Genomic DNA, 21,611 nt, shown 5'->3' with positions numbered 1-21,611 from the left:
TCCTCTAAATCCTCCAGGAGGAACCAGCACTGCTAACACCTTAATTTTAGCCTCATAAGACTCATTTTGGATTTTTGACCTACAGAACTTCAAGAGAATAAATTTGCGTTGTCTTAAATCACTAAATGTATGGTAATTTGTTATAGCAGCAAAAGGAAACTAGTAGAGTATCTAGGAAATGAATGGCTGTACCATGCTCCTTTTGTCATTATTTCTAGTTGCTTTTATGAGCAAAGCTTGTCTTACCTAGCAACAGTTGCTAAGTAAGTTAACAATTTAATGCTAGAGTCTGGAAGAGAGCTACTGCTTAAATCTTCCCAAATCCAGTGCCTGTACCTTATATGGCAAAGGCTTTCCATACCATTCTTTGCCATTAGGCACATAATCACTACCTAATCATGGCGAATCATTTCATTCTTATCAGCCTCTAATGTTCTAAAACCTGGAATCGCTTCCAGCTTTCTTAAACGTCTGGCTTTTCTTACAACTTTTTTTTTTTTTTTTTTTTTTTTTTTGGTAGCATAAGAGTATTTTAACTGCACATAGTAAAAGACATCTAAAATTTAATTATGATCAGAAATCCGAATTACACAAGCTTTGTTTGCTGTGCTGTCTGTAATAAAATAATTCCACCTGCCCCTTTTGGGGAAACCTTCAAACGGATCCATGAATACAAGCCATTTAAGACACGCTTTTATACTCACAAAGATATACTGGGTAAGTGAATGCTCTTTTCCTTTGTTCTAGTGTTTGACAGCATATTGTGTCATTCTTTCTGCTATGTAGACTTTTCTCTTCTGATCAAAGTTGCTTACCTTGCCAGAAGTGTCTCTTTGGCATGAGAAGAATATAGGTTGAAATCTTGCTTCTCCTCTGACCAGTTATGTGTCTTGGACAGTACACTTAGCCTCTCAATCTATTTCCTTAAAGGGGTGTTAGGGATCGTATATTAAAAAGGGATGCTAATCCCTATTTGTAGGCTGGTTATGAGGTTTTAATGAGCTATTTATTGACACATAATAGTAAATGGTTTTTTTTTTTTTTTGCCCTTGCCCATACTTGTGCACCTTCCTTACATACAGGAGAGGCAATACCCCTAAGCAACACCTTACTTAATAAGTGGGTGGCACTATAACCTTTACTAGTAGCTGGTGACATAAATATAGTTAACATGGAGATAACCAGAGACTAATCTAAGCAAATCAGATTGTCATCACAATTTTTTGCTTCTATTCTTATTTCCATCAAAGTTTATAGTCTGACTTGAGCCTTAGGAATGTTTTCCTAAGGACTCTCAAAATACTTCTTTGATCCTCTCTTCTTATAAACTGGTAAACTAGTGATTTGATTTCACTCCTGATTTTTAAAAATATGAGAAGCTAGCTAAAGAATGGAGAGTATTTTGAAAACACTACAGTATAGGGGAGATCAAATTGGAGTTGTCCTCTACAAATATCAGTACCAAAACTGATTTTAACTTTCAGGACATATTTAGTATGACTTATTAATAATAATATCTAAAATTATTTGACTTTACGTCCATGTCAGTGGTTATCTTTTCTTAAATGTGTGCTTATTGATTGGTTCCTTATGCCTTCTGAGATATCTGAATCTAAACATTAAGTGGATAAATTAAATCTAGTTAGAAATTAATATTTTATATTCAGTGACCTGTATTTATCATTGACTAAGTCAAGAGTCAAAATTCTCTGTTCTTTGTAAGTAAATTCAGAAGCATGTGAGAATGTCTGTAAAAATGTTAAATGAATATTGCATAGGGCAGTAGTCCTCAACCCTAGCAGTGTACACAGCTTTTATTTATTTACTTACTTACTTACTTACTTATTTATTTTAGTAGTCTCCACGCCCAATGTAGAGCCCAGCATGAGGCTTGAACTCACAATCCTGAGGTCAAGACCTGAGCTGAGATAAAGAGTTGACACTTAACCGACTGAGCCACCCAGGTGGCCCAGTGCACACAGCTTTTAAAACATTTGTTTTTACTACAAATGTCTAAATACAGAGTCATTGGACTTAATATTAATTCAACACAGACTCCCTAAATCAGAACCTTCAGAATCAGGGTTCAGCATTGTTGGTTTTTATTTTTTTATATTTGTTTCTTATTTTTATTAAAATAATTTTTTTAATTTTATTTGGAAATTTTTTATTTTTTTAAATTTTTATTTGGAAATTAAGACTCACAAGATTAAAAAACAGAACAGTGTTCCCTTGTACTCCTCCAGTTTCTCTCATTGATATCTTACATAATGCTAGTGTATTGTCAAAACCAGGAAATTGGTATTGGAACAATACTGCTAATTCAGGTACAGACCTTACATGCATTTTTTTTTTTGGTGTATAATTTTATGAAATTTATCACATGGGTAGGATTATGTAACTATCGCCACAATCAGGACAGAGAACTGTTCTGTCACTACAAAAGAACTCCCTTGTGTTACCCCTTAATACACCTTAACCTGAACCACTAATCTGTTCATCACTATAATCTTATCCTTTTGAGAATGTTATATAAATGGAATCATACAGTATGTAACTCTTTGAAATTGGCATTTTTTCATTCAGTATAATGCCGTTGAGGTCCATCCAAGTTTTTCTTTGTATTAGTAGTCTTTTCCAACTATTTTTTTTTTATTTTTTTATTTATTTATGATAGTCACACAGAGAGAGAGAGAGGGGGGCAGAGACACAGGCAGAGGGAGAAGCAGGCTCCATGCACCGGGAGCCCGACGTGGGATTCGATCCCGGGTCTCCAGGATCGCACCCTGGGCCAAAGGCAGGCGCCAAACCGCTGCGCCACCCAGGGATCCCTCCAACTATTTTTTTTTAAGCTATGCAAGAATCCTGTTGAACAATCAGGGTTGAAAGCAACTAATATAAAATAATGGAATTTAGGCATAAAAAAGAGTAAGAGCAGCCCGCAGTTGTATCATATTTTTATGAAGTTCAGGACACTGATGGCCCATGCTTCATCACCTTTCTTCCTAGATCTATCCACGCTTGCTCTCAATGAGTTGGCCTAATTGTTTACTACCGCAGCCAGGCTTACTCTAGCAGCTGGGAAGAGTAGAAGTGGTTCCAAATTGCTCTAAGTGGCTATTACCTCTAGCTTCGAAATCTCAGAGGAAAAGCCATGTTCTCCTTACATCATCATATATAATCCCGGAGAATGGGAACAATATGATGGGCCAAGCAGATTGGTTGCTATGAGTTGTAGTCCCCTCAGAACGACCTGAGGTAAGAGAGGAATACTCTTGAGAGAAATGGGTCCTGAGGGAGTGCAGAGACATTGGGCAAACACGTATGTCCACAGTGGCTTATCTGTGCTTATCACCAAGCTGGGCATCAAGAGAGAGACACTGCCATATAAGATATGCTTTATAATTTTTGGAAGCTGATCATCAAGACCTAATCACATGAAAAGTTAACAATTCAACAAATCTAAGATATGAGAAATAAATAGAATGAAGAGTAGTATAAGAGATTGGGGCAGAGATCCCTCTGTGTGTGCCTTGAGCAATGAAAAGGCTTATCACCTGCACACAGGTCCTGAGCCACCTAACAGTCTGCTCTGGCAGGCCAAGATGGAGCTTGCTGCAGGTCTAGCTCTGTCCCTAGCTGTCTGGTACTGTGTGGTCCTCTAACCTCTTTTAGCCTTTTATTTTCTTGTCCAAATAGGGAGGCTATTATGGGAATATTATCATGTGGAAATTAAATGAGTTTATTGACCAAGAAGTACTAAACAGCTATCCCTTTACTCCACACTGAGACAGCCAAACTATGAAGACCTACCCATGGAGAAAAAGGGGCATGTAACAGAGTGAAGAGAACATTCTGCTACCACTTTCCTGAGGGAGGTAATACCCGCACTCAGGGGCAGGGAGAGAGGAGCAGGATGATGTGCTAATAGCACTTGAATATTCTCTTAGTGTTTTGCTCTGAGACCACAAAATGTGCTCTTTTCTGCCACTTTACTTCCCCAGTTGCTTATTGTGTGGCCTGAGTGTGATGAAGGGAACAGACTGTCTCCAGACCTGGTGGTGCTGTGAGCTTCTTCCTCATTAATTAGGGAAAGACCTCCCCTTTTCATCGGTATCTTTAAAGAAAAGATTGACATCTGAAAGAGTATACCTTTTAAAGAACACTAATAAGTAACTAGGTGATAGTGAAAAAAGAAAAAACAGTCTGTGGACACATGTGATTGTTTTTCCCCAAATACACAGATATCGGGGCAGATATTCTGGATAAAGAAGAGCAATTTCAAGAGGCAGTACTCAAAGAACGTATTGCAAAAGCAGAAGCTGATGTGTGGGTTCAGGTAAAAGAAGTTGGACATCAATCTAAATGCATCTTTACAGTTCTTTCACTCTTTGGATTAGTCCAAAACAATAAGCAGAACTGGCTTTGAATCCTGGCTATCTGTGGACCTTGGGCAAGTTCTTCAACTCTGCAGTCTCAGCTTCTTCGATGTAAAAGAGGAAAAATAGTATTCTATAGGATTATTGAAAGAATTCAGTGAAATAATGTGTCTGGTACACAGGAGGTGTTTAGTGAGCAGCAGACACCATTAGGAGCTTCCTTCTAAATTGCCCCTCTGTATGGAAGACTCCTGCTCCCTTTATTCTCATTGGATTAGAACTTAAACAAACAAACAAACAAAAAAACATGACATCCTTGTTGGCAATTGCTTATTATTGCTTAGTATTTAATATGTAGACCATCCATTTATGTGGTATGTAACACCCCTGACCAAGTTCCTGTTTTTTCCAAATGCTACCTTATGGCCTGCTTTCCTTGCTCCTTTTTCTCCAAAATCTTTAATACCTTGTCCCTATGACTGCTGAGGGCTATAGAGGCAATTTGAGGGTGTTGGGGCTCACAGTCAGATCCCAGACACTTAACTGAACAAAATATCAATCCTCTAACCCCTACTTCTTGCAGTCATAGGTAGAATAATACAAACAACTTCCTAAAGAGATTTAATGCTCTGTGAGAGCAGGACAAGCTACAGTGCTTAGAACATTATTTCTCAGTTTCTATATAACACAGACATCATAGCAAAGAGTGTTAGAATTATCCAGCATTAGTGCAGGCACAAACTTGGTATTCAAATACAAAGTGCAAATGCTCCAAGTGTGAAGGGTAATATGAATAAAAGTCATAGTAGTCATCTCTGTTCATCAATCATAGGAAAATTCAAATCAATTGCAAACTATTAACTATATACCTTAGTACAAAGCAATGCCTTTATGAATAATCTACCATTTGAATGTCAGCATATCTAATGATCTGGGCATGCTCTTCAAATAAAATAATATCTCTTTCTGAACACCTGATGCAGGAGGCGAGGGATGGTGCTCAGCCACCCTTCTCAGCAAGTTCTAGCTTTGTGCATCTTTCCACTTTTCTGTATTTTCCAGATTTTCAGCAATGAGCACACATTACTTTGATAGTCAGTCAAGCAAGGAATAAGTGCCAAAGAAAAGACAACCCAGCAGCTTACAGAAAAACTCTCTTTAGCAATTCCCGAAACAGTGATGTTAGCCATCAGTTGGGATGTGTTAGGGCATCTCTGGCTGAGGCAGCCAGTTTGCTGTGGGAGATTTAAGATGGAAACAGAACAAGTAATCAGGGTCCCCATGGCAGTTGCTAATTTTCAGTAAACACGAAAAATTTGTATTAATATAAATTTATACATTAATACATAAACATTAATAAATACGGGCTGTTTCTTTCAAAGGCTGATGAACGTCAAAAACAAGCAATTGAGAAAGCACTTGAAGAAGCAAATGACAAACACAAAATTAATATTCAGATCCTGGAAGAGGAACATCAAAAAGACTTACAGGTTTTCACAACAGCTTATTTGTTGTCTTTTTAAGGGTGCATAGCTCAGTAAAAATCTCTGGCAAAGGAATAAGAGAAAAAACAAAATATGTAAAACCTCAGTGGGTGTTTCGTGGAGGTTGGTCAAGAGACTCAGGATTTTCACAGAAGAGAGGCAGCAGTGATGGATGGGTGCAGGAGAATCCCATGGTCTCTGGTTGATGAATCCAAACCTTGACGGGGTTTCAAGGCCCAAAGGAGCTACCCCATGTGCTTTACCCACCACATCTCTGGCCCCAGCCCCTTTTCTGTCTCACACAGCTCTTTTTGGGGACCTCAAACCTGAATGCATCCCCTTCCTTCCTACCTCAGGAGTCTTTGCTAGAATGTTCTTTCATCTGTTCAATTTCATCTGTTTTAGCTCAAACATCACTACTCAAAGGAAGCTTTACCTGAGCAGCTCTGCCCTGCCACCACACACTGTCCTCGACACATTGTCCCCTTTTACAGTGGTCCTCACCCATCAGCATTGTAGTTAAATAGATTGTGTGATTACTTGTTGAATTTCTGCCCCCCATGCGACTGTGGCCTCTGATAAGTCCTGTCTCTCTCATTCCCACTCGAGACCCGTGCCCAGTGCAGAGCCTGGACTTAGCCAGTTGTTCAAATTGGGGCTGAACAAAGGAAGTAGTCTGCTTCTTCCTTCTCCTGGACTCTCTGATTGCATCCTCTTCCCTCAATTTGTATTTACTGTGGTGCCAAGAGGGCCCCTGAGCTGTTACTGAAGTATTTCCTGTGGCACCAGAGCTCATAAAATGAGGAGTCCTCTTTTTTTTAAAGATTTTATTTATTTATTCATGAGAGACAAAGAGGGAGAGACACAGGCTGAGGGAGAAGCAGGCTCCCCGCAAAGAGCGTGATGCGGGACACTATCCCAGATCCCAGGATCACACCCTGAGTCAAAGGTGGACCCCCAACCGCTAAGCCACCCAGGCATCCTGAGGGGTCTTCTTTCTAACCTGAAACTTGCTCAAGCACACAACTGTCAGTAACTAGCAAACCTTCCAGGCAGAGGTCCAGGAATTCATTATTTAGTTCAGTACCTCAGTCACAAAATCTGATCAAGGGAAAAAAATATAGAACTATTTTCATATGTCGGCCATGGGAGGGGCAGAACAGGATGTGGTGTGGATGTGACGACTCATGGGCAGAGGCTGGAGAGAAAGTGGCAGAAATTTGGCCCCAGGTTTGGCCTAACTTAATAAGAACGTAACTAATACACAGTTCAGGGACCACTGGCCCATTTTTTCATTGTTTTGGTAATGAGCACCTACCCTATATCATATTGGCATTAGATGAAATTAAATGGGCTGTCCTTGTCCTCAGGAAATTTGTTGACAGGAAAGGGAGCTCTGCCCCAAGGTTCCTGAACAGTAGTAGGATCCTCTCTGCTTGGCTCCACTGGCCATGGGTCCTGAGAAATTGGCTGCAGTGGTTCACTCCCCATTCCCTATTTTAGTTCAAAGCATAAAGAATATTCATAGCATGTCTAGGTGGACCTCATATTCAGCTGGCATCTTCTGGTATGGCCATTAAGAATTTACTCTATCAGTTATTAGATAACCACTCCCCAATCACTGGGCTTCTCCCCCAGACTGTAAGGCCTCCTCCAATCCAGTAAGGGTCAACCCTTTAAATTAGTGGGGAACTCCAGGACCTTGCTCCAATGCTGCAGCCAGAGGATACACATTTTGAATATCACTTCTAGAGTTAGGTTGTGAAAATGCAAGGATAATTTAGCCTGTTTCATGGAACTCACATTGATTGTACCCCAGATAGTCTTTGGGTGGAGTTGATACACTTAGGTGCTAACATAGAAGAAGCCTAAGAAAATGTAAAGGGGAAAACTTAGAAGGAGGTTGACCTTTCTAAAATATTTGTCTAGGGTTTGGGAATTTACATTTATACTGCCATCTCAGGAACATTTTTCAAAAAGATTTTATTTATTTATTTGAGAAAGAGAGTGCACAAGCAGGGTGTGGGGGTGGGGGAGGGGGAGGGGCAGAGGGAGAGAGAAAGGGACAAGCAGACTCCCCACTGAGTGCAGAGCCTGTCTTGGGACTCAATCCCAGAACCCTGAGATCATGACCTGAACCAAAGTCAGACACTTAACCTACTGAGCCACCAAGACAATTCAGGGACACTTTTAGTATAAGGAAGGAATGATTTGTCTAGGAGGGATGCATAGGATTGTTTCAATTTAGGATACCCAGACATAGACATCATTATTGCTTTTCAAGGAATGTCTACAAAACAACTGCTTTAGAATCTACTCACCTGGAAGCTTAACATGCAGATTCCCAGGCCCCACCCGACCTACAGAGTCAGCGGCAAGGTTTTTAACCAGCAGTCCATCTGATTCTCACACATGTTACAGTTCAAGATTACCAATATGTAGAGCAGAAAACCAAGCTATTCTGAAACCAAATATTATTAAATTCGGATATGTAGACCTCACCAGGTATTACTCTTTTATGATATTAAGAATTTGGCATAAGTTGCAGATGCTTACTGTTAAATAAAATTTCTAGACCTTATCCAATGGACAGGTAGTATTTTGAAAAGAGATTTAGATTATTTTTTTCAAATCTAAGAATATTGAAAAGCAACTGATAAAATGGAAGTTAAGGGAAAATTAGAGTAGAAAATATAATGAAGTCTAGAGTGAATTAAAAACTTAAAAATTGTATATATGCATGGGTTCCTGTGCAATTATCACTATTTGAGCTCTGAACTTTCTGACAGCCAGTGCAAAGAGGAAAATGCCATGAATCACCATGTCCATAAGGCAAAAACAGATCAAATACTCAGAGAGGTCCAGATATTCCTACATGTGATAGCTGAGAGAAATTTTTCCTAAGGGAGATATTATGTCATAAATGTTTGTCAAACATCAGCACAGTAAATTTGATGGATTTCATGAGGCTGTTTCTTACAATATCTCAATATATGGGCTGATTTATTCAAAATGCATTTCAGTAAAAGTAATTTAACTGGGAGACTTTCCATTGAATAAGAACACTGCCAAACAGTCAGTCATTAAATTATTTTTGTAACTTTAAAGATATATTCCACATGCTTTGTGAGGCAGTAAAATGATTTTGCGTTTAATACGTCATTACATAAAAGAAGGACTTGGTTTAATTCTTTGAATCCAAGTTCAGAACCCAGACAAAATAAAGGGGTGGGGTGTCATTTTTAAATTCTGTGATTCAGATAGAAATATTTTGTGATACTACTTCATCTATCTAAAACTCAAGCATTCAGCAATCTCAATTACTGAGAATACACTTGAAGACCCAGAAATAATTTAAAATATCCCTGAGGAATTTAAATAAAGGCCTCTGACTACAAGACAGCAACTCAGGCTTATTACTCATAGCAGAACTTCTCCATTCCCCACTCAAATATTATTTACACTTACTCAAAAGCTTGAACCCAACAGATGTGGCTGCTCAGTGTCACAAATCCAGAATAAATTAAATGTCAGAAACTAGAAATGATAAAAAGGAGATCACAAATAGTAATGAGAACAGGCAGTCCTCAGCATAATAGCATTGAAGAACCAAAAAAATTACAAAAATCAGTTATCAGATCTCAAAAAAAGCAAAGCAGTCTGGGGTCATTTTTTTTTTTAATTTTTTATTCATTTTTGATAGTCACAGAGAGAGAGAGAGGCAGAGACACAGGCGGAAGGAGAAGCAAGCTCCATGCACCGGGAGCCTGATGTGGGATTCGATCCCGGGTCTCCAGGATCGCGCCCTGGGCCAAAGGCAGGCGCCAAACCGCTGCGCCACCCAGGGATCCCTCTGGGGTCATTTTTGACAGAGACAAGTAGCCCCATAACTTGAACAATTAACTAAAGTGTGACATAGAATATTTAGCTCAATACAACCATTCTGTTTTATCTACCAGCCTGGATCACCAAGAAAGGTCAAAGTATGTTCGCTATACTCTTTTTATGAAGTAAGATAAATGTTAAAGACATTTATAAATATTTCCATTCAGGGGATCCCTGGGTGGCGCAGCGGTTTAGTGCCTGCCTTTGGCCCAGGGAGCGATCCTGGAGACCCGGGATCGAATCCCACGTCGGGCTCCCGGTGCATGGAGCCTGCTTCTCCCTCTGCCTGTGTTTCTGCCTTTCTCTCTCTCTCTCTCTCTCTCTGTGCGACTATCATAAATAAATAAATAAATAAAAATTTAAAAAAAATAAAATAAAAAATAAATATTTCCATTCAAAATGTTTTATTGTCAAAAAGCTCTAGTCCTCTAAGAGACAAAGCCTTCTGTAGTATGGAAAACCTAGCTGGCATTTCTAAATAGTCAGTGTTCCTTAAAATTTCTTTCTAAATACATGACCTGCAGCCACTCTGGAGAGATTCTTTAAGTTGTTTTCTCTTGTTTTATTCCTTTTTTAAAATCTTCACCTTTGGAGTAGCTGAAGTGAGAAATTGAAAACTTGCTTCCTCTTGAAAAAAACTGAAGCCTAGGCAGTCCGGGTGGCTTGGCGGTTTAGTGCCACCTTCAGCTCAGGGCATGATCCTGGAGATCCAGAATCCAGTCCCACGTCAGGCTCCCTGCATGGAGCCTGCTTCTCCCTCTGCCTGTGTCTCTGCTTCTCTCTCTGTGTGTGTCTCTCATGAATAAACAAATAAAATCTTTAAAAAAAAAAAAAACCTGAAGCCTAACAAATATTTTAATAGCTGAAACACTTGTCTAAAAAAGCTAAAGTGGTTTTAGTTTCCCTTGAGACATAGAGTTCAAAAGAAAGAAAGAGAGAGAAAAGCAAGCAGACATGCTCATTGTAATTAAATTGTACAGGATTTCTGGAATGAAAATAAATCGATGAATCTCTTGAAAGACCCTAGCATGACAGCCAGCAATGAAGCAAGAAACTGGCATTGAGAATTCTGTTTCTGTTCCTAGTTCTTCCACTGACTCACTATGTAAAATAACTTATTTCTTTATGCTATCTTGTTATCCCTTAAATCGAGATAAAAATTTACCTTTAAATGAAAATTTTGAAACTTTAGACAGAATTCACAGCTCCTCCTTTCTTGCATTTCTACTAAAACACTCATTGCATGATTAAGTTGCTGGTTTCTTCCACTAGACTTCCGTTGGACAGTGAGTCTTTGAGGAGGAGGAGTCCTGCCTTCTTGTGTTTGTAGTACGTGGGCCTAGCACAGTGCCTGGCGCACGGCAGAGTTGGTAGACATTTCCAAAATGGTTACAGGGTTTTCCTTGAGCATCTGTTTTTCTTGAGTCCAAATTTGACTTGTGCTTCCTCTCTTTACTTGGCCAAAGTCATCCTCCACAGGTCCTTCTACCCTGAAGCAATGGAGCACTTGTTCCTGTCCCCTTGGTGAATGAGAAAGAGTCCCTCAATGCTAATGAGCCGAAATGTTCAGATGGCAAGAGGACTGGCAGATGAGCTTCTGTAACGACAGTTATGGGCAACTATTACCTGCTTGAAATTCAGGTTCCCTTCTACCCAGGAGACACTTAGGGGGCATAGTCATTATTTCTGTCATTTTCCGGGATTGACTTTGTAAAGGAGAATCATATTATGTATCTCTAATTATGATAAAGATAATATGATATTATAGAATATGTGGACAATCAAGGAATAAAAAGACCTATTTTCCCATTCTGCATTTTGGGAATATTCCAATATTACCTATATGAATATTTACGTTCTATAGTTTGCAACATTTCTGGCATTAGCATCATATAAATGAAGTTTTCCATATTATATACACTATTTTATTTTTAAAAAGATTTTATTTATTTATTCACGAGAGACACAGAGAGGCAGAGGCAGAGGCAGAGGGAGAAGCAGGTTCCCTGCAGGGAGCCTGATGTGGGACTCGATCCCAGGACCCCAGGATCATGCCCTGAGCTGAAGGCAGATGCTCAACCACTGAGCCATCCAGGTGCCCCTATTTTATTTTTTAGAGAGAGCACAAGTGGGGGCAGAGGGGCAGAGGGAGAGAGATCGTCTTAAGCAAGCTGCATGCCCAGTGTGGAGCCCAAGGCAGGGTTCGATCTCATGACCCCGAGTTCATGACCTGAGCTGAAGTCAAGAGTCAGACACTTCACTGACTGAGCCAACCAGGCACTCCCACACTCTTCTTTTAAGTCATCAGTGTTCACAGCTGCACATTCCACTGGGTTGATGAACTGATTCTAATAACCTCTTAGTGTGCATTTTTAAACATCAAAATTTTAACATCTAAACCTCTTTATTGCTTTAGGAATTGGCAGCCAAAACCAAGATAGAGGTGCACCAAAACATGGAAGATGAACTGCAGAGAGAACATTTGGCTGCAGAACAACGCATGATGCATAGAATCCAGAGGATTATGATGGAGTGCCACAGGGAAAAGGTCCAGGCTGTGGAGAAGGCCAGGGCTGAAGAAAGACAGATGGCTCAAGAAGCAATCCAGGCCCAGAAAAGGTATTCCAGAGAACACATTTGCAAATAAGTATCTTACTCTGGCCAAATCAACTTGGAGAAAGGGTAAGGTTGAGGCACATAAATAGGTATTTTCCAGGTTCTGTGTTTTTACATTTTTATTATGGATTATATCAAACATAGAGAACAGTATATAACATATTGTAGAATGTGTGTATATGTGTGTGTGTGTGTGGTTTAAAGAAAAACAGCACAATATTGAAGGACCTACCACTCATCCGAAGAGATTGAAGATTGCAGGGCAGCCCTGGTGGCTCAGCAGTTTAGCGCTACCTTCAGCCCAGGGTGGGATACTGGAGACCCGGGATCGGGTCCCATGTCAGGCTCCTTGCATGGAGCCTGTTTCTCCCTCTGCCTGTGTCTCTGCCTCTCTCTTTCTCTATGTCTCTCATGCATAAATAAATAAAATCTTTATTTAAAAAAAAAAAAGAAAATTGCTACCACTTCTGACACTCCCATGTTTTCTTCCTCAATCACATTTTCTTCCTCTTACCCCTCTCAAGAGATAATAGCATCCTAAATAATGTGTTTTGCATTCTGTATCTCCAGTTTTAAGAGGCTGAGGAGAGGAATCAAGAAACATTTCCACATAAACACATAAAAGTCAATCTTCACATCCACTAACCAATATGATACACCAGCATGGATGTGTTACTTCTTGGTCATTTCCTTATTACACAAGTAATATATGCTGTAAATTGACACTTTGGAAATACATAGGGCAAAACTTGCTAAATCCTGACTCATTGCTTTCCTACCCTCCCTATCTCCCATGGATTTTAATTTTATTTATTTTTATTTTTTTAAAGATTTTATTTATTCATAAGAGACACACAGAGAGAGGCAGAGACACACTGGCAGAGGGAGAAGTAGGCTCCCTGCAAGGAGCCCGATGTGGGACTCAATCCCAGGACCAGGATCACACCCTGAGCGAAAGGCAGATGCTCAACTGCTGAGCCACCCAGGCATTCCAAATTTTCATTTTGAATAATGGGGTCCATGTCCTTCCATGCCCTTTTGACGTAATTACAACTTTATATTTATACATAATCACAAGTAGTGTCTACATAAATTAGATCACTTTTTTTTTTTTAAAGAATACTGAAGTAACCACTTTTATGTATGCAACGAACATTTGATGGAGTTGACCTATTTTAACAGGACAGCAGTCAGGATCCCTCGTGATTATTGGGACCAAGAGAAAACCACAGTTTCCAGGGGTTAAGTGACCTGTCCGAGGCCATATAGCTGCAGCAACAGAACCAAGACTGAAACCTCTGTTTGGCCTTTTAGTCCAGGACTTGTTGCTTTTGTTTTGCTCTTTGGCTTTAGGAATGAATCTATTTGTATGTATTTAATGGGTAAAATCTTCTTTGTTAGAACTGTTTAGAACAGGGCCAAGGGCCAAATTCCGTAGGATTCTTATTTTGCAGATAAGGAAGAGTGAGGGCTGCAGCTGTGACTGTTTAGGTGGTACCTTCCTTCATTCATAGGCGATAAATCATTGTTGAGACAGAGAAGTAAGGTGAAAGAGGATTCTGGGAGAAAGGGAAGGTGGTAACTCCCAAATGAGTTGTGGTGCAATGCAGTGAAAGAGGTATCCTCCTCTACCTTCTCCCCACCTTCTATCTACAGGAACTCTGCCTCTCCTGTGGGAGCTTCTGGGTCTACTCCTCACACACCTGCAATATCCACTCCTTCCCTTACTCTGCTGCTTTCACCATACTCCCCACCTCTGGCCCTTTCCTCTGTGAGGTTTGAGTAGAAGATTTTAAATGGCTGCCTTTTATTAAATCAGTTGCCTTTTATTAAATTAGGGAACTCTCATGTCTCTTGTTGAAGGATAGCCAACTAGAATGTCCATTTTGTTCATTGATGTATTCCAAATGCCTGGAAGAAAGCCTGGCACATGGTATGCATGTGCTAAATATTTATTAAACAAAGGTTCAAATGTGTTCCAATTAGCTGAACCCACTCTGCAGCACATCAGATCTTATTTCTAGTCATTGCTGGATTCCAGTGTTTTGTTTTGTTTTGTTTTAAGATTTTATCTATTTATTCATGAGAGAGACAGAGAGAGAGGCAGAGACACAGGCAAAGGGAGAAGCAGCCTCCTCACAGGGAGCCCAATTTGGGTCTATCCCAGGACCCTGGGATCACACCCGGAGCCAAAGACAGATGCTCAACTGCTGAGCCACCCAGGCATCCCTGGATCCCAGTGTTCTTTAGAGCATTAGCAGAAACTAATATAGGGAGAAGGACCACTGCTTAGAATTTGGCTATAGCTCTTTTATTTGGCTATAAGCTTCCACTGAAAAACTAAGGATTCAGAACATTTATATATTATGACACATACATTAAATTCACAGAAAAATTTTTTGTGGACTGGGATAATTAGATTCTAAACAGATTAGGAGATACTGTACTCTTTCTCTGGAAGGAAGGAAGGGAAGAAGGGAGGGAGGGAGGGAGGAGCAAGTAAGAAGGCAAGTTTTGTTTGGAAAGGTTCTAAATGTTTTCTAGCCCAAGACAAAGGCATGAATGAAGTGACTCTTCAGGAATGTTAGTGTGCATGGCTATAATTCCTAATGATAGCTACCCTTTATTTAATACCCAGCACATGCAACGCCCTTTGTGTGATTCTCACTGAATTCTCATGTCCCTTCTCAAGGGATACTAGCATCCTCTATATCTTCAGATGAAGTCCCTGAGTCTTAAGAGAGAAACAGAGCAACCTGCCAAAGGCCGTGTAGAAAAGAGGTGACAGGGCCAGATGTGAACCCTGGTCTACACCACACCAAAGCTTATGACCTTCCAATACATTACCCTGCTCATTTCACCAGAGGTTATAAAGTGTCTTCTATGGATGTGGGCCTGAGTTCTGGTACAAGGAAATAAGGGTGTTTACTCAACATGTGAAATAACTAAAGCATGGCAGCGCCATACACCAAGGCTAGATGAATGGGTACAAAGAACACATAAGTGCTGGGAAAGTCCTGAAAAGATGAAGCAACACGTTTGTGTGCTATGTGGTGAGGTAGGTTTGTTGGAGGCAGTTAGTCTTGGATTGAGCCTTAGAAGGAAGGTGGTCCCATTTGTGAAAGACTGGCAAGAGTGAGAAAGCACGAACAACATGTAGAGGGGAAGGTGGGTAGTGTAGTGAGGCAGAACCAGGGGAAGGTGAAAAATATGAATAACCCCAAGATATAGATGTGCCACTAACGGGTGGCCTCTGAAGATGCTCCCCCACCAAACCTGTATAATGCCTGTCACCTCTGTTTGGGGGTATCACTAATCCTCCTGCAAGATCAGGGTGTAGTAGTTTCACAGTTAGAAAATCAAAATGTATTTTCTTTAAAACACAGTGGTTATAACTGATTAAAATATTGCTAACAGTCCTATAGTTCAAGTGAAATAAATGGATTAAGGGCAGCCCGGGTGGCTCAGCGGTTTAGCGGCACCTTCAGCCCAGGGTGTGATCCTGGAGTCCCAGGATCGAGTCCTGCATCAGGCTCCCTGCGTGGAGCCTGCTTCTCCCTCTGCCTGTGTCTCTCCCTCTATCTCATGAGTAAATAAATAAAATAAAAAAAGAGAAAAAAGGTATTAATAGTTTATTGTGGGCTCATCAGGAAAATGCTCAATATCACTCTGAACATTGGATGTACAAATGAATTTTGGGAATAAATCCCTTTATAATTTAGGAATTGAAGAAATGAAGCAATGAAGTATGGTTCTTACTGCCTTGAGAGCTAGGACTTTTACTGATGGACATAGAAAGGAGGTTGAAAAGTGTGCTCTTAGCAGCCTATATGGGGAAAATGAAAAATTCAGTTAATAGGTAGAAGGGGATGAAGAGCCAGATATTATTCTTTCAACCTGTGAGCAATGTATCTTGTACCATTTCAACCAAAAGCAGTGAGAGAGAGCTAAGAGAGTCCCTAAAGAGCAAAGCACAAATCAGTTGCTAGTACGGTTTTTCCATGCTTTTTTTCCCTAAGAGTCTAATAAGGTTGGATTATTATATATTAGATTCAATTTGTATTTAGTAATCTATTTTTCTTCTCTGAGAATCCATTTTATAAAATATCAGGCTGAATCCAGTAGATATATATGGACACACACTAAAATTATTAAAAAATAGTTCCATTTCTGGCCAGCACTACATGTAAATATGGTTTGTAATTTTGAAATCCCAAGATTAGAGCCTTATAAAGTGAGAGATGCAGAGAGACCTCACCACTTACAGAAAGAAGCATGAATAATTCACATAGTGTCAGAAGAGGCATTAGAGGTCATCAAATTGAACCTGACATTCCTTCTGCTAGATGCCTGCCAGGTGTTGGTGAGCCTTCCAGGTGCTTCTGTTTCAGGTATTTTACAACTGGTTGAGGCGGTTGGTTAAAATGCTGAATGCCTCTACTTGTCAAATGGATCCAAAATGTGCTGAGTCTCATCCTCACATCCACCCTTGGCTTCCAGCTCTGCCTCCCCGCTATGCATAGTGATCCTTCAAATACTTGAGGAGAGAGAAAAAATGTCTAAGCTTTCATTTGGAGAAAAGAAAAAAAACACAAACTACTAAACCATATGATGTGATTTCTAGGCTATCTTCTGAGAAAAAAAATTATCATGGGTAATTTGTATAAATCAAAAAATATTTTAGGGATCCCTGGGTGGCGCAGCGGTTTGGCGCCTGCCTTTGGCCCGGGGCGTGATCCTGGAGACCCGGGATCGAATCCCGCGTCGGGCTCCCGGTGCATGGAGCCTGCTTCTCCCTCTGCCTGTGTCTCTGCCTCTGTCTCTCTCTCTCTCTGACTATAATAAATAAAAAAAAAAAAATTTAAAAAAAATAAAAAAATAAAAATAAATATTTTAGATATACCACAAGAATTGACTATATTTTATGATGAGTATTTTGTGTATAGTAAGAATCCTTTTTAAGTATGAATTATTTCAGGCTTTATAATGCTCTACTTTAGCTGTTTTTAAATTGGTGTTATTTGGCATAAAAAAATGTATTGGAGAGAACTACATCTATATTACCCACTTGTCTGCCCATTTATTGGTTTCCTGTTGTATACATACCAGGCACCATGCCAGATAGAACGATGAATGGGCACTCCAGACCATCTCTCCATGCCCTGCACCCACTTTCCTCCAGTCTTCAATTCCATGATTTCAAGGAAATTATCAGAATAAAGATCAGCGATACTCTAACCTAACCAAAGAGAGTGAATCCCAAAGGGTCAAAAATGCAGGCTCTAATGCAGGCTGGGAGGACATTCCAAAAAATACCAGATCTTTTTAGTGAGAACCCATCTAGAGAGTAAGGAGTTTTAAGGGGGGCTGTTATGGAGGGTGGGAGCATGAATCATCTAAGATGAACTTTATTTGAGCAGTTTTACCTGGGGTCAGCTCTGGTGGAGCCTTCTAGTTGGCCCCATAGATGAATACATCCTCTTTGTGGGCCAAGAGAAAGCCAGGCCAACCAGGCAGGAGGTTCACATCTGCATGTGACGAGGCGGTGGTTCCAGAAGGAGCACCACTTCCTCCATGAGGATTTGGGGCTGGCTCAAGGAAGCTTCCTTCCAATTCCTTCTGATCAAAGCCTCAGGGTCCCTGCTCACCACCTTCACAATCTCTCCAATATCCTAAACATTCTATAAAACATCAGACTAAATCTTCAGGGTATGTGTAGAGGCTTGTTCCCAGCTCTAGCCACTGATAGCACTTCCATTCTCCTGTGACCAAGGCTGAGAACCAGGAAGTCGGTCTTTTTTTTTTTTTTAAGATAGATTAAGTTTATTTAGTTAAATCTTTTCATTCATATCAGATAATTGATTAAAATGCAGAAGTCATAAGTGTGCAGCTCCGTAAATTATCAAGTAATGGACATACCTTTTAAAACACTATGGAGGTCTAGAAATAGAATATTAAAGAATACCTTTGAGTCCCTGTTCATACTCCTCACAATCATTACCTTTTTTTTCAGTTCTTCACATATGTGATAGGAGGCCAAAGGTAGTCACTCTCCTGACTTCTAAATCCATAGATTAGTTTTGCCTTTTTTTGAACTTTGCATAAATGGGCTCAGTAGATGTGTAATCTTGTTTATAGGGCTTCTTCTACATAACAGTGTTAATGGGATTCATTTGTTTTTTCATGTCACTATAGTTTGTTATTGAACATTATTCCATAATATAAATATACCACAATTTACTGTCTGTGTTATTTATTTATTTTATCTACATTATTGATGGGCAGTTGGGTTGTTTCTTTTTTTTTTTTCTTTTTTGCTTGTCCTGAGGGCATCCCCAACATGGCACTGAGAAAGGAAGTTGGTCTTGATTCCTCTTCTTTCTGCCTCCCCTTTATCCTAGCCAACACAAACTCTGGAACTTAGGCTTTGTAATATTTCTTGGACTTACCCCTTCTCTCCCTTTTCCTACTCCTTTCTTTTTCATCATTAATTCAGACCCTAATCATTGCACACCCAGAATGTTGCAAAATAGTAACTATTCGTCTATCTACATCACCCCTTTACTATTCAGTTTAGCCACTATTACTGGAATAACAATTCTAAAATGTTACTTTCATTGTATTGTCCTCCCAATAAAAACTTTATAATGACCTATTATGCTATTGCAGCAGGTAGTGGTTAGGGCAAGAGCTCTCCCACTTGCTCAGTCGTGTCTCTGAACAATAACTAAATCTCCCTAAGCCTCAATTTCCTCACCTGTTACATGGGAATAATAACAAATAATAAATAAAAATTGTACCATCTTCAGTGAGTTATTGTGAAAATTAAATGAGATGTAATGTATGTAAAATTCTTAGCACAGTCCCTGGGACACAGTAAATACTCAGTAAATGTTAATCCTTATTATTAGTCATAGGTATAGCATGATTGGTGGGAAAAGGAAGGAAATATTACATAGCAGCCACAAGAGGCTAAGGACAACTGATGTTTACCTCATGATTGGGGAAGTCTGTCACATTTGAAAGTCAAGTTGAAAAAACTGGAGACAATGAGAGTATTGCATCTTGGAGGATAGAAGTTAGAAGATAGAGCAGGGGCTAAGTCTTAGGAAGATTGTATTAGACCCAGAGGCAGAGGAGAAGGATCTTCAGAAACAGTCTTACATATCTGAATCAGCATTTATAAGTTATTGAATTCTGAAATCTTGGGAGGTTCTACTCAAACTAGGTTGAGCAAAGACGTCTACCAAAAGTGGCTAAAAGCTTGTGACCTGGACTTAGACCACCTGGGTTGCTCGTTTTGCCACTTGTACTGATTAAGTGAAACAGGGCAAGTCACCTGACTATTGTGAGCCTCAGTCTCCAGTCTCCTCATCAGTGAAATAGGCAGAATAATAGACCCACTTCATGGAGTCATTTTGAGGAAACATTGAGCTCTAATGTATGAATGGGATGCTCATCCACTTACTTGCCTGGGACATGGTAAGAATTCAAAACAGTTGGCTGGTATAAATTATAATTATATACAATACAACCAGAGGTTTGTGAACTCATTCAGCAGTGGTTCTCCAGCTGTGGTCCAAGGAAAGCTCAGTATCCCTGAGACCCTTTCAGGGAGTCCCTGAGGTCAAAGCTATTTTCTTAATAATACAAAGGTGTTATTTGCCTTTTCACTCTCGTTATCTCACATGTACAGAGTGACATTTTCCAGGGTTTTATGATGTGTGATGTCACAACATATTGAAACAATGTGAAAAATCCACCTTTTTTTTTTTTATTAAGCCAAGCAAGTAAAGAGTTTTGCAAAAAATGTGAAATTATGCCACTTTTCTCACCAAAGTTTTTTAATTTGGAAAATATATCTTTGACAAAAGGTAAATTAATTACATTTAACATTTAAGAGGTTTAATCATACCTTACATAAATGTATAAATAAATTTTAAATGTCTCGCTTTTAATTCTAATACTGCCAGTGTCACTAGATATAACCAAAAAAACCACAAAAGTTGTTTGGGTTCCTTAGTCATTTTAAGAGTGAAAAGGGGGGGTTTTGAGACCAAAAGTTTTGAGGTGGCTATCCTAGAGTATTGTTCAGATAAAAGTTAGGTACGGTTTCCTTCTTTCTGGCTGAGGGGAATAGCTGGATTGATACACAGAAATACATTCTCTAGGGGTTTAAAATTTTGACCCTACTTCTTCATTTTTAATTGCATTGCATTCATAGCTTTTGGCTACAGAGGATTCAGGTCCCTAAAATTACCATCAGACACTAGCCCCCAGTAGGGAAGTCAGTGGGCAATCTCCCTGCTGGAAAAATACTTTTGGATTGTTAACAGCTAATGCATCTGAAAGTTCATCTCTACTCCCCTGTCTCAGACTGATGGCTCATTTAAACAATGCAAAAATTTCTCATATATCTGAGGCAAAAAACAACATCATTTTGTTTTTAGTGGCTAACTCATCTAACTTATAAATCTGTGTCTTTTGTAGACTAGCCACGGAGGAAATTTTGAATACTGGTATAACAGCTATGAAGGATCAGAAGAAGAGTATGACCCAGATAATAAAAGAAAAAGAACATGAAATGAACATTTACTATTGCATGACTCAGAGACAGAAGCAAGAAGAAGTTCAGGAAGTACTTCAAGAAGCAGAGAAGACACATCAGGCCACGCTTGGAAATGTGATGGATAAACTGGTTAACACTCAGGGGGAGCTGCTGTCCATAGCGAAACAACTAGGCATTATGACAAATTGGAAAGATTTCCTGGAGGAGGAATTACAGGAAACAAGGGCAGCATTTCAAAAATACATCAATTATACGTTTCCTAAGCTTTCACCAGGACACGCAGATTTTATACTGCCAGAAAGAAAGAAAACACCTTCCAGTCTTATTATTCAGGAGAATGAAACAACTCCTGATTAAAAGTCTACAACTGAAATTTCACTACAAAAGTCATTGTTCCAAAGACTAAATAAATTAACTCAAAAACTATGTGTTGATCCCCAGTTATGTGCAGGATACTATTGGACTGCAGGCATTTTGACGGAAAATCAAAATATTAAAAATGCACATTCCAGGCTACTTTGAGTTCTAAATCTAATTGAGGAGAAAAAACAGTGAGAGGGATCAAAACTAATTAGGAGGGGAAAAGTTTTATTGGAAAAAGTCCAAACAAATTTCTGTAACTGGCTCTATTCATGTCCACATCAGACATGTAACTATTTTAGTATCTGTTGCAATTGA

General features: G+C 39.5%; 1 protein-coding gene across 1 annotated transcript; it reads left to right on the top strand.

The window, feature by feature from the left end:
- The first annotated feature begins 553 nt into the window (after nucleotides 1-553).
- Nucleotides 554-21,312, top strand: C1H6orf163 (chromosome 1 C6orf163 homolog). Its single transcript, XM_041772099.1, has 5 exons — nucleotides 554-717; nucleotides 4,245-4,339; nucleotides 5,762-5,869; nucleotides 12,165-12,367; nucleotides 20,855-21,312. Exons 1-5 carry the CDS (start codon nucleotides 570-572, stop codon nucleotides 21,288-21,290), a joined length of 990 nt encoding a protein of 329 aa, XP_041628033.1. The 5' UTR covers nucleotides 554-569; the 3' UTR covers nucleotides 21,291-21,312.
- Nucleotides 21,313-21,611: the final 299 nt, after the last annotated feature.

The sequence above is a fragment of the Vulpes lagopus genome, chromosome 1 (assembly GCF_018345385.1).
Source record: "Vulpes lagopus strain Blue_001 chromosome 1, ASM1834538v1, whole genome shotgun sequence".
In the NCBI taxonomy this organism is placed as follows: Eukaryota; Metazoa; Chordata; class Mammalia; order Carnivora; family Canidae; genus Vulpes; species Vulpes lagopus.
The sequence above is the reverse complement of the archived record's forward strand: the minus strand, read 5'-3'. Positions and strand labels throughout refer to the sequence as shown.